This window comes from Cnephaeus nilssonii, assembly GCF_951640355.1.
Source record: "Cnephaeus nilssonii genome assembly, chromosome: 3".
NCBI lineage: Eukaryota > Metazoa > Chordata > Mammalia > Chiroptera > Vespertilionidae > Cnephaeus > Cnephaeus nilssonii.
Window position 1 is genome coordinate 52,966,947 of NC_137074.1, and position 16,258 is coordinate 52,983,204.

Here is a 16,258-nt window from a genome sequence, read left to right on the forward strand (position 1 = left end):
GATAAATTTAACGAAACCCTCGAGGATATGAAAAAGGACCAACTAGAAATTAAACATACACTGACTGAAATAAAAAATATTGTTCAGAGACCCAACAGCAAACTAAAGGAACGTAAGAATCAAGTCAAAGATTTGAAATACAGAGAAGCAAAGAACAATCAACTGGAAAAGCTAAAAGAAAAAAGAATCCAAAAAGTTGAAGATGGTGTAAGAAGCCTCTGGGACAACTTCAAGCGTACCAACATCAGAATTATGGGGGTGCCAGAAAAAGAGAGAGAGCAAGACGCTGGAAACCTATTTGAAGAAATAATGACAGAAAACTTCCCCTACCTGGTGAAAGAAGTAGACTTACAAGTCCAGGAAGTGCACAGAACCCCAAACAAAAGGAATCCAAAGAGGACCACACCAAGACACATCATAATTAAAATGCCAAGGGCAAAAGACAGAGAGAGAATATTAAAAGCAACAAGAGAAAAACAGTTAATTACCTACAAGGGAGCACCCATACGATTGTCAGCTGATTTCTCAACAGAAACTATGCAGGCCAGATGAGAGTGGCAAGAAATATTCAAAGTGATGAATTGCAAGAACCTACAACCAAGATTACTCTACCCAGCAAAGTTACCATTCAGAATTGAAGGTCAGATAAAGAGCTTCACAGATAAGAAAAAGCTAAAGGAGTTCATCACCACCAAACCAGTATTAATGAAATGCTGAAAGGTATTCTTTAAGAAGAGGAAGAAGGAAAAGTTAAAGATAAAAATTATGAACAACAAATACATATCTATCAAGTGAACCTAAAAATCAAGTGAATTAAAAATCTGAAGTACAGAATAATCTGGTGAATATAATAGAATCAGGGGCATAGAAAGGGAGTGGACTGACAATTCTCAGGGGGAAAGTGGTGTGGTGGGTGTGGGAAGAGACTGGACAAAAATGTACACCTATGGATGAGGACAGTGGGGGGGAGGTAAGGGCAGAGGGTGGGGTGGGAACCGGGTAGAGGGGAGCTATAGGGGGAAAAAGGAGAAACAATTGTAATAATCTGAACAATAAAGATTTATTAAGTTAAAAAAAAATTCTCTGGGGAAAAAAAAAAAAGACCAACACATGCCTTGAGAAGCTAGTTTTAGTGTTCATCATGAGGCAAATGTAACAGTTCATGATCTCTGTGCTAGAACAAGCTTCCAGAACAGTCTACGTATAGCAACATTTTATCTTGGAGAAGCTGCTGTGTAGATAAGTAAATGAAAATGGTGGAGTACAATAGACACTGAACTTTTAGACTAGCATTTAGGAAATATAATAATACTAGAGGCCCGGTGCATGAAATTCGTGCATGGCGGGGGTGGGGGGTGTCTCAGGCCGGGCAGTCGGACATCCCTCTCACAATCCAGGACTGATGGGCTCCCAATTGCTCGCCTGCCTGCCTTCCTGATTGCCCCTAAGCGCTTCCGCCTGCCAGCCTGATCACCCCCTAACCACTTCCCTGCCAGGCTGATTGATGCCTAACTGCTCCCCTGCCAGCATGTTTGCCCCTAACTGCCCTCCCCTTCAGGCCTGATCACCCCTAACTGCCCTCCCCTGCAGGCTTTGTTCCCCTCAACTGCTCTCCCCTGCAGGCCTGGGTCCCACCCAACTGCCCTTCCCTGCAGGCCTGGTCACCCCCAACTTCCCTCCTCTGCCATCCTGGTCACCCCTAACTGCCCTCCCCTGTGGGCTTGATTGCCCCCAACTGCCCTCCCTTGCAGGCCTGGTCCCTCCCAACTGCCCTCCCCTGCTGGCCATCTTGTAGTGGCCATCTTGTGTCCACATGGGTCAGGATCTTTGACCACATGGGGGCAGCCATCTTGTGTGTTGGAGTGATGGTCAATCTGTATATTACTCTTTTATTAGATAGGATAGAGGCCTGGTGCATGGGTGGGGGCCAGCTGGTTATCCCTGAAGGGTATCCCAGATCAGGCTGGGAGTTCCCTTGGGGTGTGGGGCGGCCTGGGTGAAGGGCCTGTGGTGGTTTGTAGGCTGGCCACGCCCCCTGGTGACCCAAGCAGAGGCCCTGGTATCTGGGATTTATGTAACTTCTACAATTGAAACTTTGTAGCCTAGTGCGGAGCCAAGCCTCCTGCTTGCTTTGTGGCGGCAGCCATTTCTTTTGGAATTTATGTATATCTATAATTGAAACTTTGTAGCCTGGAGCGGAGGCCTAGGTCAGCCAGGGCAGCAGAAGCTTTGCTTCCTCCATTGCCGGGGGCAACCCTAGCCTTCTGCTCTTTCCAGCTCCATAGCTGCCGCCATTTCTGTTTGGATTTGTTTACCTTCTATAATTGAAACTTTGTAGCCTTGAGTGGAGGATTAGGCCGGCAAGGGCAGGCGGAAAGGTTGGCTTCTTCTGTTGCCGGGGAAACCCAACCTCCCTCCTGCTCTCTGTGGCTGTAGCCATCTTGGTTGGGTTTATTTGCATATTTGCTCCTGATTGGCTGGTGGGCATGACTTGTGGGTGTAGCGGAGTTAGGGTCTATTTGCATATTACTCTTTTATTAGGTAGGATAGCACAGTATAACTGGACATGGTGTAAAAATATTAGGGAAGCATTTACAATCTCAGGTTTTCTGACAAATGGAAGCACATGAATCTTGAAATTGTTCACCGAATTTGTGCTACTTTTGTCCAGTGGTTTGTATTTAATTATCCTATATAATAAAGAGGTAATATGCAAATTGACCCTCACAAGATGGCTGCTTACGACCAGGCTGGCAGGGGGTTAGTGAGGGACTCCAATCAACTGAACAAACAGGCTGAGTGGGGCGACCAGGCCGGCAGGGTGGTTAGTGAGGGATGACCAAACGCCTGAACAGCAGGCCTTGTGGGGCGACCAGGTCAGTAGCGGGGTTAGTGAGGGACGACCAAATGACAACAACAGGCTGCGTGGGGTGACCAGGCCGGTGGTGGCGGGGGGCAGTTGGGGGCAACCAGGCCAGCAGGGGAGCAGTTGTAACGACCAGGCTGGCAGGGGGGCTGTTGGGGTGATCAGGCCAGCATGTAGAGGCAATGAGGGGCGATCAGGTCAGCGGGTGGGGGGTGAGGCAGTTAGGGGCGACCAGGCAGGCAGGCAGGTGAGCGATTAGGAGCCAGCAGTCCAGGATTGTGAGAGGGATGTCCGGGATTGGAGAGGGTGCAGGCTGGGCTGAGGGACCCCATGAATTTCATGCACCGGGCCTCTAGACTAACATAAAGTTGGTTATTGGGCTATGTGAACTTCTCTTTCCCTTTGTTGACCTTAAAAATAAAAGTTATTTATTAGCAAAAATGGGTTTATTCGGGCACAGAAGAGACTTGCAAATTGGGACAAGCATGCTATAGCAAAAGCCACAGGCAAGTGCAACAAACAGTGGAAAGCTATTTTATGGAGAAAAAAGGAGAAAGTTGAGAGGGGTTGTTTTGAAAGTCCATTAAAGAAAAGTAATAAATCAGGAAGATGACAGTTCAAGGACATGAAGATTTTTGTTGGCAGAGTTGCTGTGGTAATCAATTTTTAAAAAAATTTTATCTTTATTGTTGAAAGTATTACAGATGTGCCCTTTCTCCCACACCCCATAGACCCTCCTCCACCCCACTCGCCCCTCCGAGGGCCTACCACACTATTGTCTGTGTCCATGGGTTATGCATATATGCATATAGTTCTTTGGTTAATCTCTTCCCATTGCCCTACCCCCGTAATTGATTTATTATAGGAGATGCAATGTGCAATGGATGTGTTTTCCTGTTGGGGTCTGTAATCTATTTTTCCTGAAGATTTCTTTTTGTTGTTGTTATTTGTTTTTGTTAATCCTCAACCAAGGATATTTTTCCATTGATTTTTCAGAGAGAGTGGAGGGGGGAGAGAGAGAGACATCAATTGGTTGCCTTCCACACGTGCCATGTGCCCTGACCGGTACTGGGGATGGAGCCTGAAACTGAGGTATATGCCCTTGACCTGAATTGAACCCGGGACCCTTCAGTCCATAGGTCGACGCTCTATCCACTGAGTCAAACTGGCTGGGGCTCTTTTTTTTTTAAGTTTTTATTGATTTGAGAGAGAGATAGAAACATTCATCTGCTACCTCCTGCACGTGCCCCCCTCACCCCTTTCCCCCCCCCCCACACACACACACACACTGGGGAGCAAACCAGTAACCTGGGCATATGACATGGCTGGAATCCAACCAGTGCATGGGACAACACTAAACTAACTTAGCCCCTCTGAGCAGGGCTGTTGAAGATTTCTTTTGTTGGAGTCTGTAATAGATAATTCTTCCTGTAATTGACATGGAGTGGTATGTGTGAGAGTTTCCCCCCTCTGGCCTCCCAATTCCACTTTAGAGCAGTTTTTTTTTATTTTATTAATTTTTTAATCTTTATTGTTCAGATTATTACAATTGTTTCTCCTTCCCCCCCCCCATATCTCCCCTCCTCCCAGTTCCCACCCTCCCCTCTGCCCTTACCTCCCCCCCTCGCTATTCTTATCCATAGGTGTATGATATTGTCCAGTCTCTTCCCGTACCCCCCACACAGACACCCCCTTCCCCTGAGAATTATCAATCCACTCCCATTCTATGCCCCTGATTCTATTATGTTCATCAGTCTATTCTGTTCTTCAGATTTTTAATTCACTTGATTTTAGATTCACTTGTTGATAGGTATGTATTTGTTGTTTATAATTTTTATCTTTACTTTTTTCTTCTTTTTCCTCCTTTTAAATAATAGCTTTCAGCATTTCATGTAATACTGGTTTGGTGGTGATGAACTCCTTTAGCTTTTTCTTATCTGTGAAGCTCTTTATCTGCCCTTCAATTCTGAATGATAACTTTGCTGGGTAGAGTAGTCTTGGTTGTAGGTTCTTGCTATTCATCACTTTGAATATTTCTTGCCATTCCCGTCTGGCCTGCATAGTTTCTGTTGAGAAATCAGCTGACAATCGTATGGGTGCTCCCTTGTAAGTAACTAACTGTTTTTCTCTTGCTGCTTGTAAGATTCTCTCTTTGTCTTTTGCCCTTGGCATTTTAATTATGATGTGTCTTGGTGTGGTCCTCTTTGGATTCCTCTTGTTTGGGGTTCTGTGCGCTTCCTGGACTTGTAAGTCTATTTCTTTCACCAGGTGGGGGAAGTTTTCAGTCATTATTTCTTCAAATAGGTTTTCAGCATCTTGCTCTCTCTCTTCTTCTGGCACCCCAAAAATTCAGATGCTGGTACGCTTGAAGTTGTCCCAGAGGCTTCTTACACTATCTTCTACTTTCTGAATTCTCTTCTCTTCTTGCTTTTCTGGAGGCGTGTCCTTTGCCTCTTTGTATTCCAAATCATTGACTTGATTCTTGCCTTCCTCTAGTCTGCTGCTGGGTCTCTGTATAATATTTTTTATTTCAGTCAGTGTATGTTTCATTTCTAGTTGGACCTTTTTCATATCCTCGAGGGTCTCATTAAATTTATCGGCTTTTTCCATGAAATTCTTGAAAAACCTTATAACCGTGGTTTTGAACTCTATGTCCAGTCGTTTGTTCTCCTCCATTTCTTTTGTTTGGGATCTGTTTCCTTGCCTCCTCATTTTCATTTTCGCCGCTTCCCTGAGTTGGTAGGGTAGCTTTGTGTCCTATTGTGTCCTATTGGTTCAACGGGTCAGCATCCCAGTTACCTGAGGTGGACACTCTTGGTGCACCCCTTTTTAGACTGTGTGTACAGCCTTGTTGTAGTTAAGTCTTGATTGTTGTTGGTATCACTGGGAGGAATTGACCTCCAGGCCAATTGGCTGTGAGGACCCGCTGTGTCTATAACGGAAGAATTGCTGTGCTGGAGACATGTTTATGGGCCAGGACTTGTTGCAGTAGGGCTTTGGCGCTCACTGAGTCTGCTTCTTGAATGTGTCCCTTATGCGAGTGGTTGAAATCTGGTGTCGTCTCACACCGACCACTAGATGCCCTCGTTTCTGGGTCTTCAATGGGGTGCAGGTCAGCTACTGTCTGAGGCCACTCAGCAGGAGTTACAGCAAAAACTGCAGTTTTCTCCTCTTTGCTTGAGTGGTTTTGGAGCAGTCTGACTGGAGCTGCAGTTTATTTGGTTAAGCTGCCACAGGGCAGGCCATTTATATGCCAAAGCTGCTGTTTGGAGCCTGGGCGGGTTTGTAGAATGTGCGGGGCGGGTCTCAGGGCGGGGCAGGGTCTCAGGGCGTCACTAGGCTAGGGCTTGGCAAACAGCAATGGCTGCTAGTCTGCCTTTTCTGCCTTTCCCGTTTCCAAGTCCCTGCGTCCCGTGCTCCAGTGCAGTAAACACTGATTGCTGGGCGCACCTCTGCAAGAAAGTCACTCTCACTTTCTGACACGATGGCCGAGAGTCCAGCTTCTCCCCGTAGGTGTCTGGGTCCCCTGTGCGTCCCCAGAAACTGGATTTCAGAGTGATCGGGAGCTTATCTCCCTTCGGGTTGGAAAAAAAGCCGTGCGTCCTGTCGCCCGCCACCAGCCCGATTCACGCGCCTCTGTACCTCAGCCCTTCCGCGTTTGTTCTTTCTTTTTCCTTCTTAGTTGTAAATCTACCATTCAGCCAGCTTTCCTGTGGTTCTGGGTGGTAGACGCTTTGTCTTTTAGTTGTATTTTTGAAATTGTTGTGCACGGCAGCAGTTTAGTTGTTTAACTTTGCCGCCATCTTGGTTCCTTTCTATTAATTTTATACCCTTAAAAAGTTGCATTTGTTTTTGGGATTTCATTTCTGTAAAGTGTGTTTTCTGATGAGAATGTGAATTTGTACATACTAGAGCCTGAGAACTTTTGGTTTAGCTTGATTGAGAATTTGAAAGGGAACTAGCTTGAGGCCCTAGCCAGTTTGGCTCAGTGGATAGATTGTCAGCCTGTGGACTGAAGGGTCCCAGGTTTGATTCCAGTTGCAGGCTCCTGGCCCTGGTCAGGGTGCATGCAGGAGGCAACCAGTTGATGTGTCTCTCTTACATCGATGTTTCTCTCTCTCTCTGTCTCTCCTCCCTTCCACTCTCTCTAAAAATCAATGGAGTTCAGCATGGTATGGCTCAAGGGTTAAGCATCGACCCAGGAACAAAGAGATCACTGGTTTGATTCCTGGTCAGGGCACATGCCCACGTTGTGGGCTCAATCCCCAGTTGAGGGCGTGCAGGAGGCAGCTGATCAATGATTCTCTCTCATCATTGATGTTTCTCTTCCTCTTCTTTCCTCTCTGAAATCAGTACAAATATATTTTTAAAAAATGAAATAAAAATCAATGGAAAAACATCAAGTGGGGGTTAAAAAATAAGAGCCCTAGCCAGTTTGGCTCAGTGGATAGAGCGTCGGCCTGCAGACTGAAGGGTTCCTGGTTTGATTCCAGTCTAGGGCACATGCCAATGTTTCGGGCTCAATCCCTGGTAAGGGCCATGCAGAAAGCAGCGGATTAATGATTCTCTCTCATCATTGATGCATTTATATCTCTCTCCCTCTCCCTTTCTCTCTGAAATCAACTAAAAAATATAGCATGAGAAAAGTGAGAACTGGGCCAATTCCGTGAGTTGTGTGTTTTTTACAATTGATTTTTAGAGAGAGAGGAAGGGGCGGGGAGAGAGAAACACTGATGTGAAACACAGATTGGCTGTCTCCTGCACGACCACAATTGGTGATCGAGCCGCCAGGCATGTGCCCTGACTCAGATTTGAACTGGCAACCTATCCATGCATTGGACGATGCCCAGCCAACTGAGCCACACCGGCCAGGGATCATGTTTTTAAAGTTTGCAAGATAGAAGAGGTAGCAGAGACAACAATAGAGATTAAGACCACATGGAAAAGGGTATATCTTTTCCTGTATCTATTGTAGGGTGGAGGTGAAGGAGGAAGGTCTAATAGAGGTGTCCTCAAACTACAGCCCGCGGGCCACATGCGGGTGTTTTTGCCATTTTGTTTTTTTACTTCAAAATAAGATATGTGCAGTGTGCATAGGAATTTGTTCATAGTTTTTTTTAAAGTATAGTCCGGCCCTCCAACGGTCTGAAGGACAGTGAACTGGCCCCCTGTTTAAAAAGTTTGAGGACCCCTGGTCTAATACTTAATAGAAAGGTGGGTATTTGGTGTGTCGTCAAGAAAAAGGAGGCAACTGATATCACTGTCCACATCATGCAAAGACATGGCATGGTCAAGTACCACCAAGGGATCTCCCTAAATTGCATAGACCTGTGTAGCTGGAGGGAATGGGATAGAGGTGAGATGAGAGCATAGGGATCTGAAATGGGAGCAGTAAATAATGACCAAATCTTGGATGTAGCTCAAGAGAGATGAAAACTTTTCCAGCCAGCAATGCAGAATTATTGAACAGGGGAGACAATTAAGTTTACATTATTTTCCAGTGTAGGAGGTATATCAAAGCGAATACAGCCAAGGGCGGAGAGATGAGATAGTTCTTGTAAGAGATGTTGAAAGCTTGAACCAAGACTATAGCAATGGGCATAGAAAGGACAGAATGGATAGGATTAGATGGAAACTATAGGATTTGTTGTTTGATTGATGGGATGTTTACAGTTGAAGGAGAAAAAAGAGTTGAAGAAAGTTTCTCATATTTAGCAATATATATAGCTCCTTTAAAAGGACAAAAACATTCCTGGTCCTTAGCCATATATCTGAAACGCATCCAGCACGGCCAGGGGTGAACCTGAGGAGGGGCGGTGAAGGATTAATGAAGACAGACAAGAGAAGACAGTTGGGACCAGGTGGATCACTGCCTGGATGAGGAAACAGTGACCCAGCCTGTAAGCTGAAGCTTTATTTTATCATCAGATCACACAAAGCAAAACAAGGGGAGTGGTCAACATGTTTACAACGTTCATGTGAGTTTCAAATCTATTTCGTTACTCAAGCCTTGTTTTGGCAGCACTTGCTGCACCTCTCACAGCCCATTAGCTACCTAGGAACAGGGGAGGACTATAAGGTCAAGCTTAATTGTGCTAGGAGGGCTTTGCCCTCCAAGCTGCGACTTGTATGTGGCTCTGCCACAGGTCAGTCCGAGGCTTGACCCTATAGCCGCTCCCTACATATACCCATATCTAAGGCAAATACCAAATAAAAGGCAATTCTATATTTGTCCAGTTCCCCAAGAAGATTGTTTTGGCCAACACAAATATGTCATTTTTTAGAGATTTAAGTGAAATGGTCAGATGCTTTATTTGTAATATGTTTTATTTTGTATCACATGAGGATATTTTTTTCATTGTTTTTCAGAGAGAGTGGAAGGTATTGGTGGGGGTGGGGGTGGGGAGAGAGAGAGAGAGAGAGAGAGAGAGAGAGAGAGAGAGAGAGAAACATTGATGTGAGAGAGACATACTGACTAGTTGCCCTGACTGCCCAACTTGGGATGGGGAGTGAACCTGCAACCCAGGTATGTGCCCTTGACTGAGAATTTAACGTGAGTCCCTTTGGTGCTGACGGGAATGGAGTGCAATGCTCTAATCATTGAGCCATGCCAGCTAGGGCTATAATATGTTTAATTAACATCCTATATAATAAAAGGGTAATATGCAAATTGGCCGGATGGTGGAACGACTGGTTGCTATGACGCACACTGACCACCAGGGGGCAGATGCTTAATGCAGGAGTTGCCCCTAGCCCGCAGGCCCCAATTGCCTGATGGGAACAAGGAACTGGGAGGTGGGGGGTGGGGCTGGTGAGCAGGCGGGAACAGCCAACCTCTCAGTCCCGCGCCCCCCCCCCCCCCCCACCTGCAGGCTCTGATCGCCCAATGGTGAACGGGGAACCGGGGATGGGTGGCAGCGGGGCCGGGGCCAGGTGCCGGCAGCCAGGGAAGATGGCCCTGATCGTCGGTCAGGCCTAGGGACCGTACCCATGCACAAATTTCGGGCGCTGGGCCTCTGCTTAAATCATAATATTGTATATTAATGCTTTTTCCACTCAGGTTTCATGAAATAATTTTGTTCATTCATATCATAGGAGTATGTCTTTGTCAGCTATCAGACAAAGGTATGTCATCTGACAGTTTTTTGAGCATATGATTTTCACTTTCCATTGAGATATAGCTCTTTTAAAATTTGTACATGGTGCTCTCATTGGAAATTTTATCTTACCTCCATTTATCCTATGTATCCATTTGCAGTGTGTGATTTCTGTAGGGTAACCATATTGCTTTATAAATGAAATTTAAAATATGAATATATGCAGACAGTATAAAATTCAAAGGATATATAGAAGAGTTGTTTTGGCTGAAGCCTGGCCCTTCCCTGGTGTAATAACTGGTGAGCTGAGTACTATGAGGTAGGGCTAAGTCAGTTTATTAGACATTGGTCACATGCAAGCAAACTTGCTAAATGTTGGGGATACCAAGGCAAAAAAACTAGTCCCCATGTTTAAGAAGCTTTTCTTTTGGAGGAGCCAGAAAGTAAACCAACATTTACTGCTTAGTAGTATATCCATGTATATTAATTATACCAGAGGCCCAGTGCCCATGCACCAGTGGGGTCCCTCGTCCTGGCCTGCAGGGATCAGGCCGAAACCGGCTCTTTGACATCCCCCGAGGGGTCCCAGATTGTGAGAGGGCAGTTCTCGGGTGACGCACCCCAGAATCTGGCTCTCTCCCGAGAACTGCAGCTGCCAAGTCCCTGCAGCACAGCAGCTCTTGCATTCAGTGTCTGCCCCCTGGTGGTCAGTGCACGTCATAGTTACCAGTCTGACGGTCACTTAGGCTTTTATATATATAGATTATAGAGAGTGTCAGAGGGTTAGGAGTGAGGAGGTAGTGTAGAGAATGCTTAGCACACAAATAGGCACAGTAACACTTAGGGAGATTGTTGAGCATACATGAACCAGATGAAGTAGAAGAGAGAAGGGGGTATGAGGAGAATAAGGATATTCCAAGCATGTATTTTAGTATATTCAATTGTGTAGGATTTGGAAGAGGAGAGGCAAAGAGCTGAGACCTGATCACAAAGGTTTTTCAGGTCATAAGGACTTTGTAGATGTCAGAAAATCATTAAAGAATTTAAATTGGGGTATGATACAATCAGACTTGTATTTTGGAACACAACCTCAGCAGCCAGGTGGAAGATAGAATGATGATTAGTTAGAAGCCTAATGTGGTAATTCAAGTAAGAAGTATTTTAAGGGGTTGCTTTAAAGATATTAAAAAAAGAAAAAGAAAGCCTCAGAGGTAGTAGTAGAGAAAGCATATGAGAGATATATTAAGAGTAGAACCAGCACTTCTCCTTCTGGCAGTAGGGCTAAACTAGAGAGAGAGCATGGATAACTCTCCTGTTGAGAATAAAATTCTGGGGGAAAAAAGGGGGATTTAAAAAAATCTTACAGGATGTATCATTGATCTGGCAAGAAAGTAAGGAATACACAGAGACTAAAAAATGTAAATGGGAATGCAGTTGTTAGCTAGATTTAAAGCAAGCCTTTATCCTGATGGAATCTGCCCAAACTGATTGGCATTGACCTCTTTTGATAGTGTGTTAGGGCATAAGAAACAGGAAACAGCTTGTGGCTTTCCTAAGGAGAGGAGTCTGAAAGAAGACCACTGCTCCTTTATGAAGTTGAGACTTTATTGTTTCAACCTGGGTAGCTGGAGAGTGGCAGGAGATAGCTTCATTGAGAATTTATAACAATGGTCCATTCAGGGTCACATTTCCCATGTTGTCTTGTAAAATTTCAAGTCAAGAATGTATTTGAAGTGCCCACAGGTGCCTTACAAAATCTATCAAATCATATTCTCTTTGGAATGGAACCTTCAACCCAGGCTTCAAAAATTTACAGGTTAAAATTCCAAAGCACATGAGATCTCAGCAACAACAACAACAAAAATTTAAAAACAAATATGTGATACCTTAATCAATAAAGAAATTTTAAAAAATAAAAAAATAACAAAATGTAAAAGACCATGGGACAGTAAGCAAGAGCCAGCAGAAATAAGACAGTGACCCCTAGAGACTGCAGAAAGTTTATATTTTGTCTTAGTAATTCCAGTAAGTTTAATTAATATTGACACATTGAGTATGAAGTAAGGCTCTCTGAGACACAACCAAGCAGATTAGGAAAAAATAAAAACAGAACTTCTAATTATAAAAAATTAACTGAAATTAAAAGTTCAGTGAACAGATAAAAAACAACACACAAAACAGATTAGCACAGCCTAGAGTGAAGAGTTGTAACATATATTTGCTCGGCCGGCATGGCTCAGTGGTTGAGTGTCCACCTATGAACTGGGAAGTCACAGTTTGATTCCCAGTTGTGGGCTCAATTCCCAGTATGGGGTGTGCAGGAGGCAGCCAATCAATGATTCTCTCTCATCATTGATGTTCCTATCTCTCTCTCCCTCTCCCTTCCTCTCTGAAAAAAAAACAAAACAAAAAAAAAAATGAGTTGTAACATATATCTAATTGGAGTTGCAGAAAGAAATAAGATAATCCTATATAATAAAAGCCTAATATGCTAAGTGTCAGGTGTAATATGCTAATGATATGCTAAGGCAACTCAATCACTTGTTACTATGTGCACTGACCACCAAGGGGCAGAGAGTTGACCAGTCGACCAGTTGCTATGACGTGCACTGACCACTAGGGGGTAAATGCTCCGACCGGTAGGTTAGCTTGCTGCTGGGGTCTGGCTGATCTGGACTGAGCGAGACGGGCCGGACACGCCCTGAAGCCCTCCTGCGATCCCTCCCCAGCTGGCCAACCTCCTGCGTCCCTCCCCGGCCCTGATTGTGCACCTGTGCGGTCCCTCAGCCTGGCCTGCGCCATCTTGCAATCTGGGACCCCTCGGGGGATGTTGGAGAGCTGTTTTCAGCCCAATAGCGGAACGACCGGTTGCTATGACACGCACTCACCACCAGGGGGCAGACGCTCAACGCAGCAGCTACCCCTTAGTGGTCAGTGTGCTCCCACAGGGGGAGCTCCACTTAGCGAGAAGCTGGGTTCACGGCTGTCGAGTGCAGCGGTGGCAGGAGCCTCTCCCGCCTCTGTGGCAGCGCTAAGGATGTTCGATTGCTGGATAAGGGCCTAAGTCGTCAGTTGGACATCCCCCGAGGGCTCCCGGACTGCCAGAGGGCACAGGTCAGGCTGAGGGACACCCCCCCGCCCCCCCCTGCAAGTTCATAAATTTCATGCACTGGGCCGCTAGTTATTAAATAAAAGTGGCTGAGAATTTTTCAAAATTGATAAAAGATAACAGTTCTTATATATCGTGAAAGTCCAGTGAATCCCAAGGAGGAGAAATGAAATAAACCCTGACAAATTGGAGTGAAAATGCAGACCAAAGACAGATCTTAAAAGCAACTGGAGAGAAACAACAGATTGCTATACAAATGTTTTTCTTTAGCAACTGATTTCCCAGAAGCAACAACAGAAGCCAGAGGACATTGGAATGCTGTCTTCAATGTACTGTGAGAAAATAGCTGTCAGCCTTAAGAAAATAGAACATGTATTCAGTAAAACTGTCTTTCAGAAATGACAGCAAAGTAAAGACATTTTCAGACCCTCTCCTCCCCCTACACACACAACCAGCAGACCTCACTGATGTAGATTTAAGGGACAGCATTCAGGTAGAAGGAAAGTCATCCCAATGGAAAGCCGGAGAAGCTTTTTTTTTTTTCTTTTAAATATATTTTTATTGATTTCAGAGAGAAAGGGAGAAGGAGAGAGAGAGAAACATCAGTGATGAGAGAGAATCACTGATTGGCTGCCTCCTGCATATCCCAAACTGGGAATTGAGCCCGCAACCAGGCACATGCCCCAAGCTGGAATTGAACCGTGACCTTCTGGTTCATAGGTCAGTGCTCAACCACTGAGCCCCACTGACCGGGCCCTGTGATGCTTTTTAATGACTACAATATGTTTTATCAAATAGATTCTATAAATCAGATTCTACTATTGAATATTTATGTTGTTTCCATTTTTTCATATTAACTGAAGTTATACTGGATATGTTTATGCATGTATTATGTAGAGTAAATAATAGAGAATACATCTTTTTACTAGAAACCCAAATTACTGGGTCAAAAAAAGGAATGAGTATTTTTATGTTTCTTGATACATATTTTAAAATTATTTTTCTAATTTATATTGCATCTGGAAGACTATGCTGGCTTTACAAATGTGTGTGATAGGGCCAGTTTTAAATGATGAAGATTAACATTTCTTACCAGGTTTTGACTTAGTTATATCTTCGACAAAAATGTTTTATCTCACTACTCTCCCACTGTTACGAAAAATGCTTCCTTTTCAATAGAAGTGAAATACTGTTGGCTGGAGCGACTTACTTACACCAAAAGCTTCCTGGTCAGGGCATAAACCCAGGTTGTGGGTTTGATCTCTGGTCAAGGTGCATATGGGAGGCAACTGATTGATGCTTCTCTCTCCCTTCCTCTAACATCAATAAAAACTTACCCTCAGGAGAGGATTAAAAAAAAAAAAAACTAACTGAAATGTATTCTTTAATTTTCCAGTTTTCTAGAATGTAGTCTTTGATTTTTCTTTTCAGTTTATTAACAAATATATAGTCAGACCATTTAAAGAAATGTCAGGTAAATACTTTAGTTTTTTATTATGAAAAAAAACTTTTAATGCTGCTACTTTTCTTTTTTTGTTAATCCGCACACAAGCATATTTGTCTATATTGATTTTTTATAGTAGAAAGGAGGAGGAGACATAGAGAGAAACATCGATGTGAGAGAGACACATTGACTGGTTGCCTCCAGCATGTGCTTCAACCAGGGCCAGCAACCAAGGTACATGCCCTTGACCAGGAATCGAAGCCAAGACCCTACAGTCCATGGGACAGCACTCTAACCACTGAGCCAAACCGGCTAGGGCTACTTTCTTTTCTAGCTCTGTATATGCCATACTATAGCAACAGTGTAGAAATTTGTTTATTTTATTTTATAATTATTATTTTGAGATTATGTTTATTAAAGCTGGGGACAGTGAAACAGGGAAGGGCTTAAGATAGAATAAGCAACAGGAGAGAGCCTAGGTGGGGCTGCTTTGGCTCACTGGAAAGTTAGAGAAAAGGGCCTTGGATACAGGTATCAAAAAGGGCCTTGGATACAGGTATCAAAAGGGCCTTGGATACAGGAGTTAGCCCAGGTTGAGCAGCCGCTGCCCATTTGCTCCCCTGGTTGCAAGTCTTGTGGCGACCCTTAGAGTTTGGGAAATGCACACCTGTGGGGAAGAAGAGGGGGAAGGGAAAGGCACAGGCATGCTCCAGAGAGGGAGAATGTGCCAACAGTGTGGAAGTTTAAACAGGGTTTTTTAAAGACATTCGTGTTTTTTTAAAATATGTTTTCATTGATTTTTAGAGAGAGAGGAAGAGAGAGAGATAGAAGCATCTATGAAAGAGAGACATCGATTGACTGCCTCCTGCACACACCTTACTGGGGATCAAGCCTACACCTGAACATGTGCCCTGACCGGGAATCAAACCAGGGAACTCTTGGTTCATGGGTTCAACCACTGAACCACACCAACTGGGCTAAGTCATTCATTCTTAAAGGGAAAATGTACTGTTTTGGGGAATTCTGTATTCTAAGAACTGAATATAAAAAGGTGTCTTTTTTTTTTTTTTTAACCTTTAACCTTTCTGCTATTTCAGGTGCAAGTGAAAGTGTAGGGAAACATATGCTTGAAGCCTGCAACAATAATCTGGAGATGGCAGTCACAATGTTTTTGGATGGTGGTGGAATCGCTGAAGAGCCCAGTACCAGTTCAGCAAGTGTCTCCACTGTTAGACCACACACTGAGTATGAATTTATTATTTCTTGTTAGGACCACCCCCTTGCCTATATTGAGTAGCTGCATTTTTATCAGGTTAATTCTCGGTATTTGAAAAAAAATTATAGTTGAGAGCATCTGAAAAAGTGTCAAATAGAAATTTTTTACACCTTAAATTCTCAAAAGCACTGTTATGTCTTATCTATTATTTAATCCTCAAAAGAATCCTGTAGGATGGCATTATTAGCCACGTTTTACAGCTGAGGAAACAGAGTCATAGCTATTTTCCCAAGTTACACACAGCATTTAAGTAGCAGATATGAAAGTAAAACCCAATAAAGTTGAGATTTCCCAATTCTGGATTTTCTTACATTGTCCTAGGAAAGTTTTGAGCTGCCATGAAAAAATTTTGAAAAATAATTCTAGTCTTTTATACCTTAAATCAGTGATGGGCAACCTTTTGAGCTTGGTGTGTCAAACTTCGCCAAAAAACTGAGCATAACTCGGGTAGTGTGTCACTTTGAGG

At 44.0% G+C, this 16,258-nt stretch overlaps 1 protein-coding gene across 1 annotated transcript in view; it reads left to right on the forward strand.

Moving 5' to 3' along the window:
* UBXN7 (UBX domain protein 7) overlaps window positions 1-16,258 on the forward strand; it is a 73,578-nt gene that overhangs the window by 17,149 nt on the left and 40,171 nt on the right. The window contains exon 2 of the mRNA XM_079764406.1: window positions 15,614-15,761. Within this exon, the coding sequence (XP_079620532.1) occupies window positions 15,614-15,761 (148 nt within the window). The remainder of the gene's footprint in view (window positions 1-15,613; window positions 15,762-16,258) is intronic.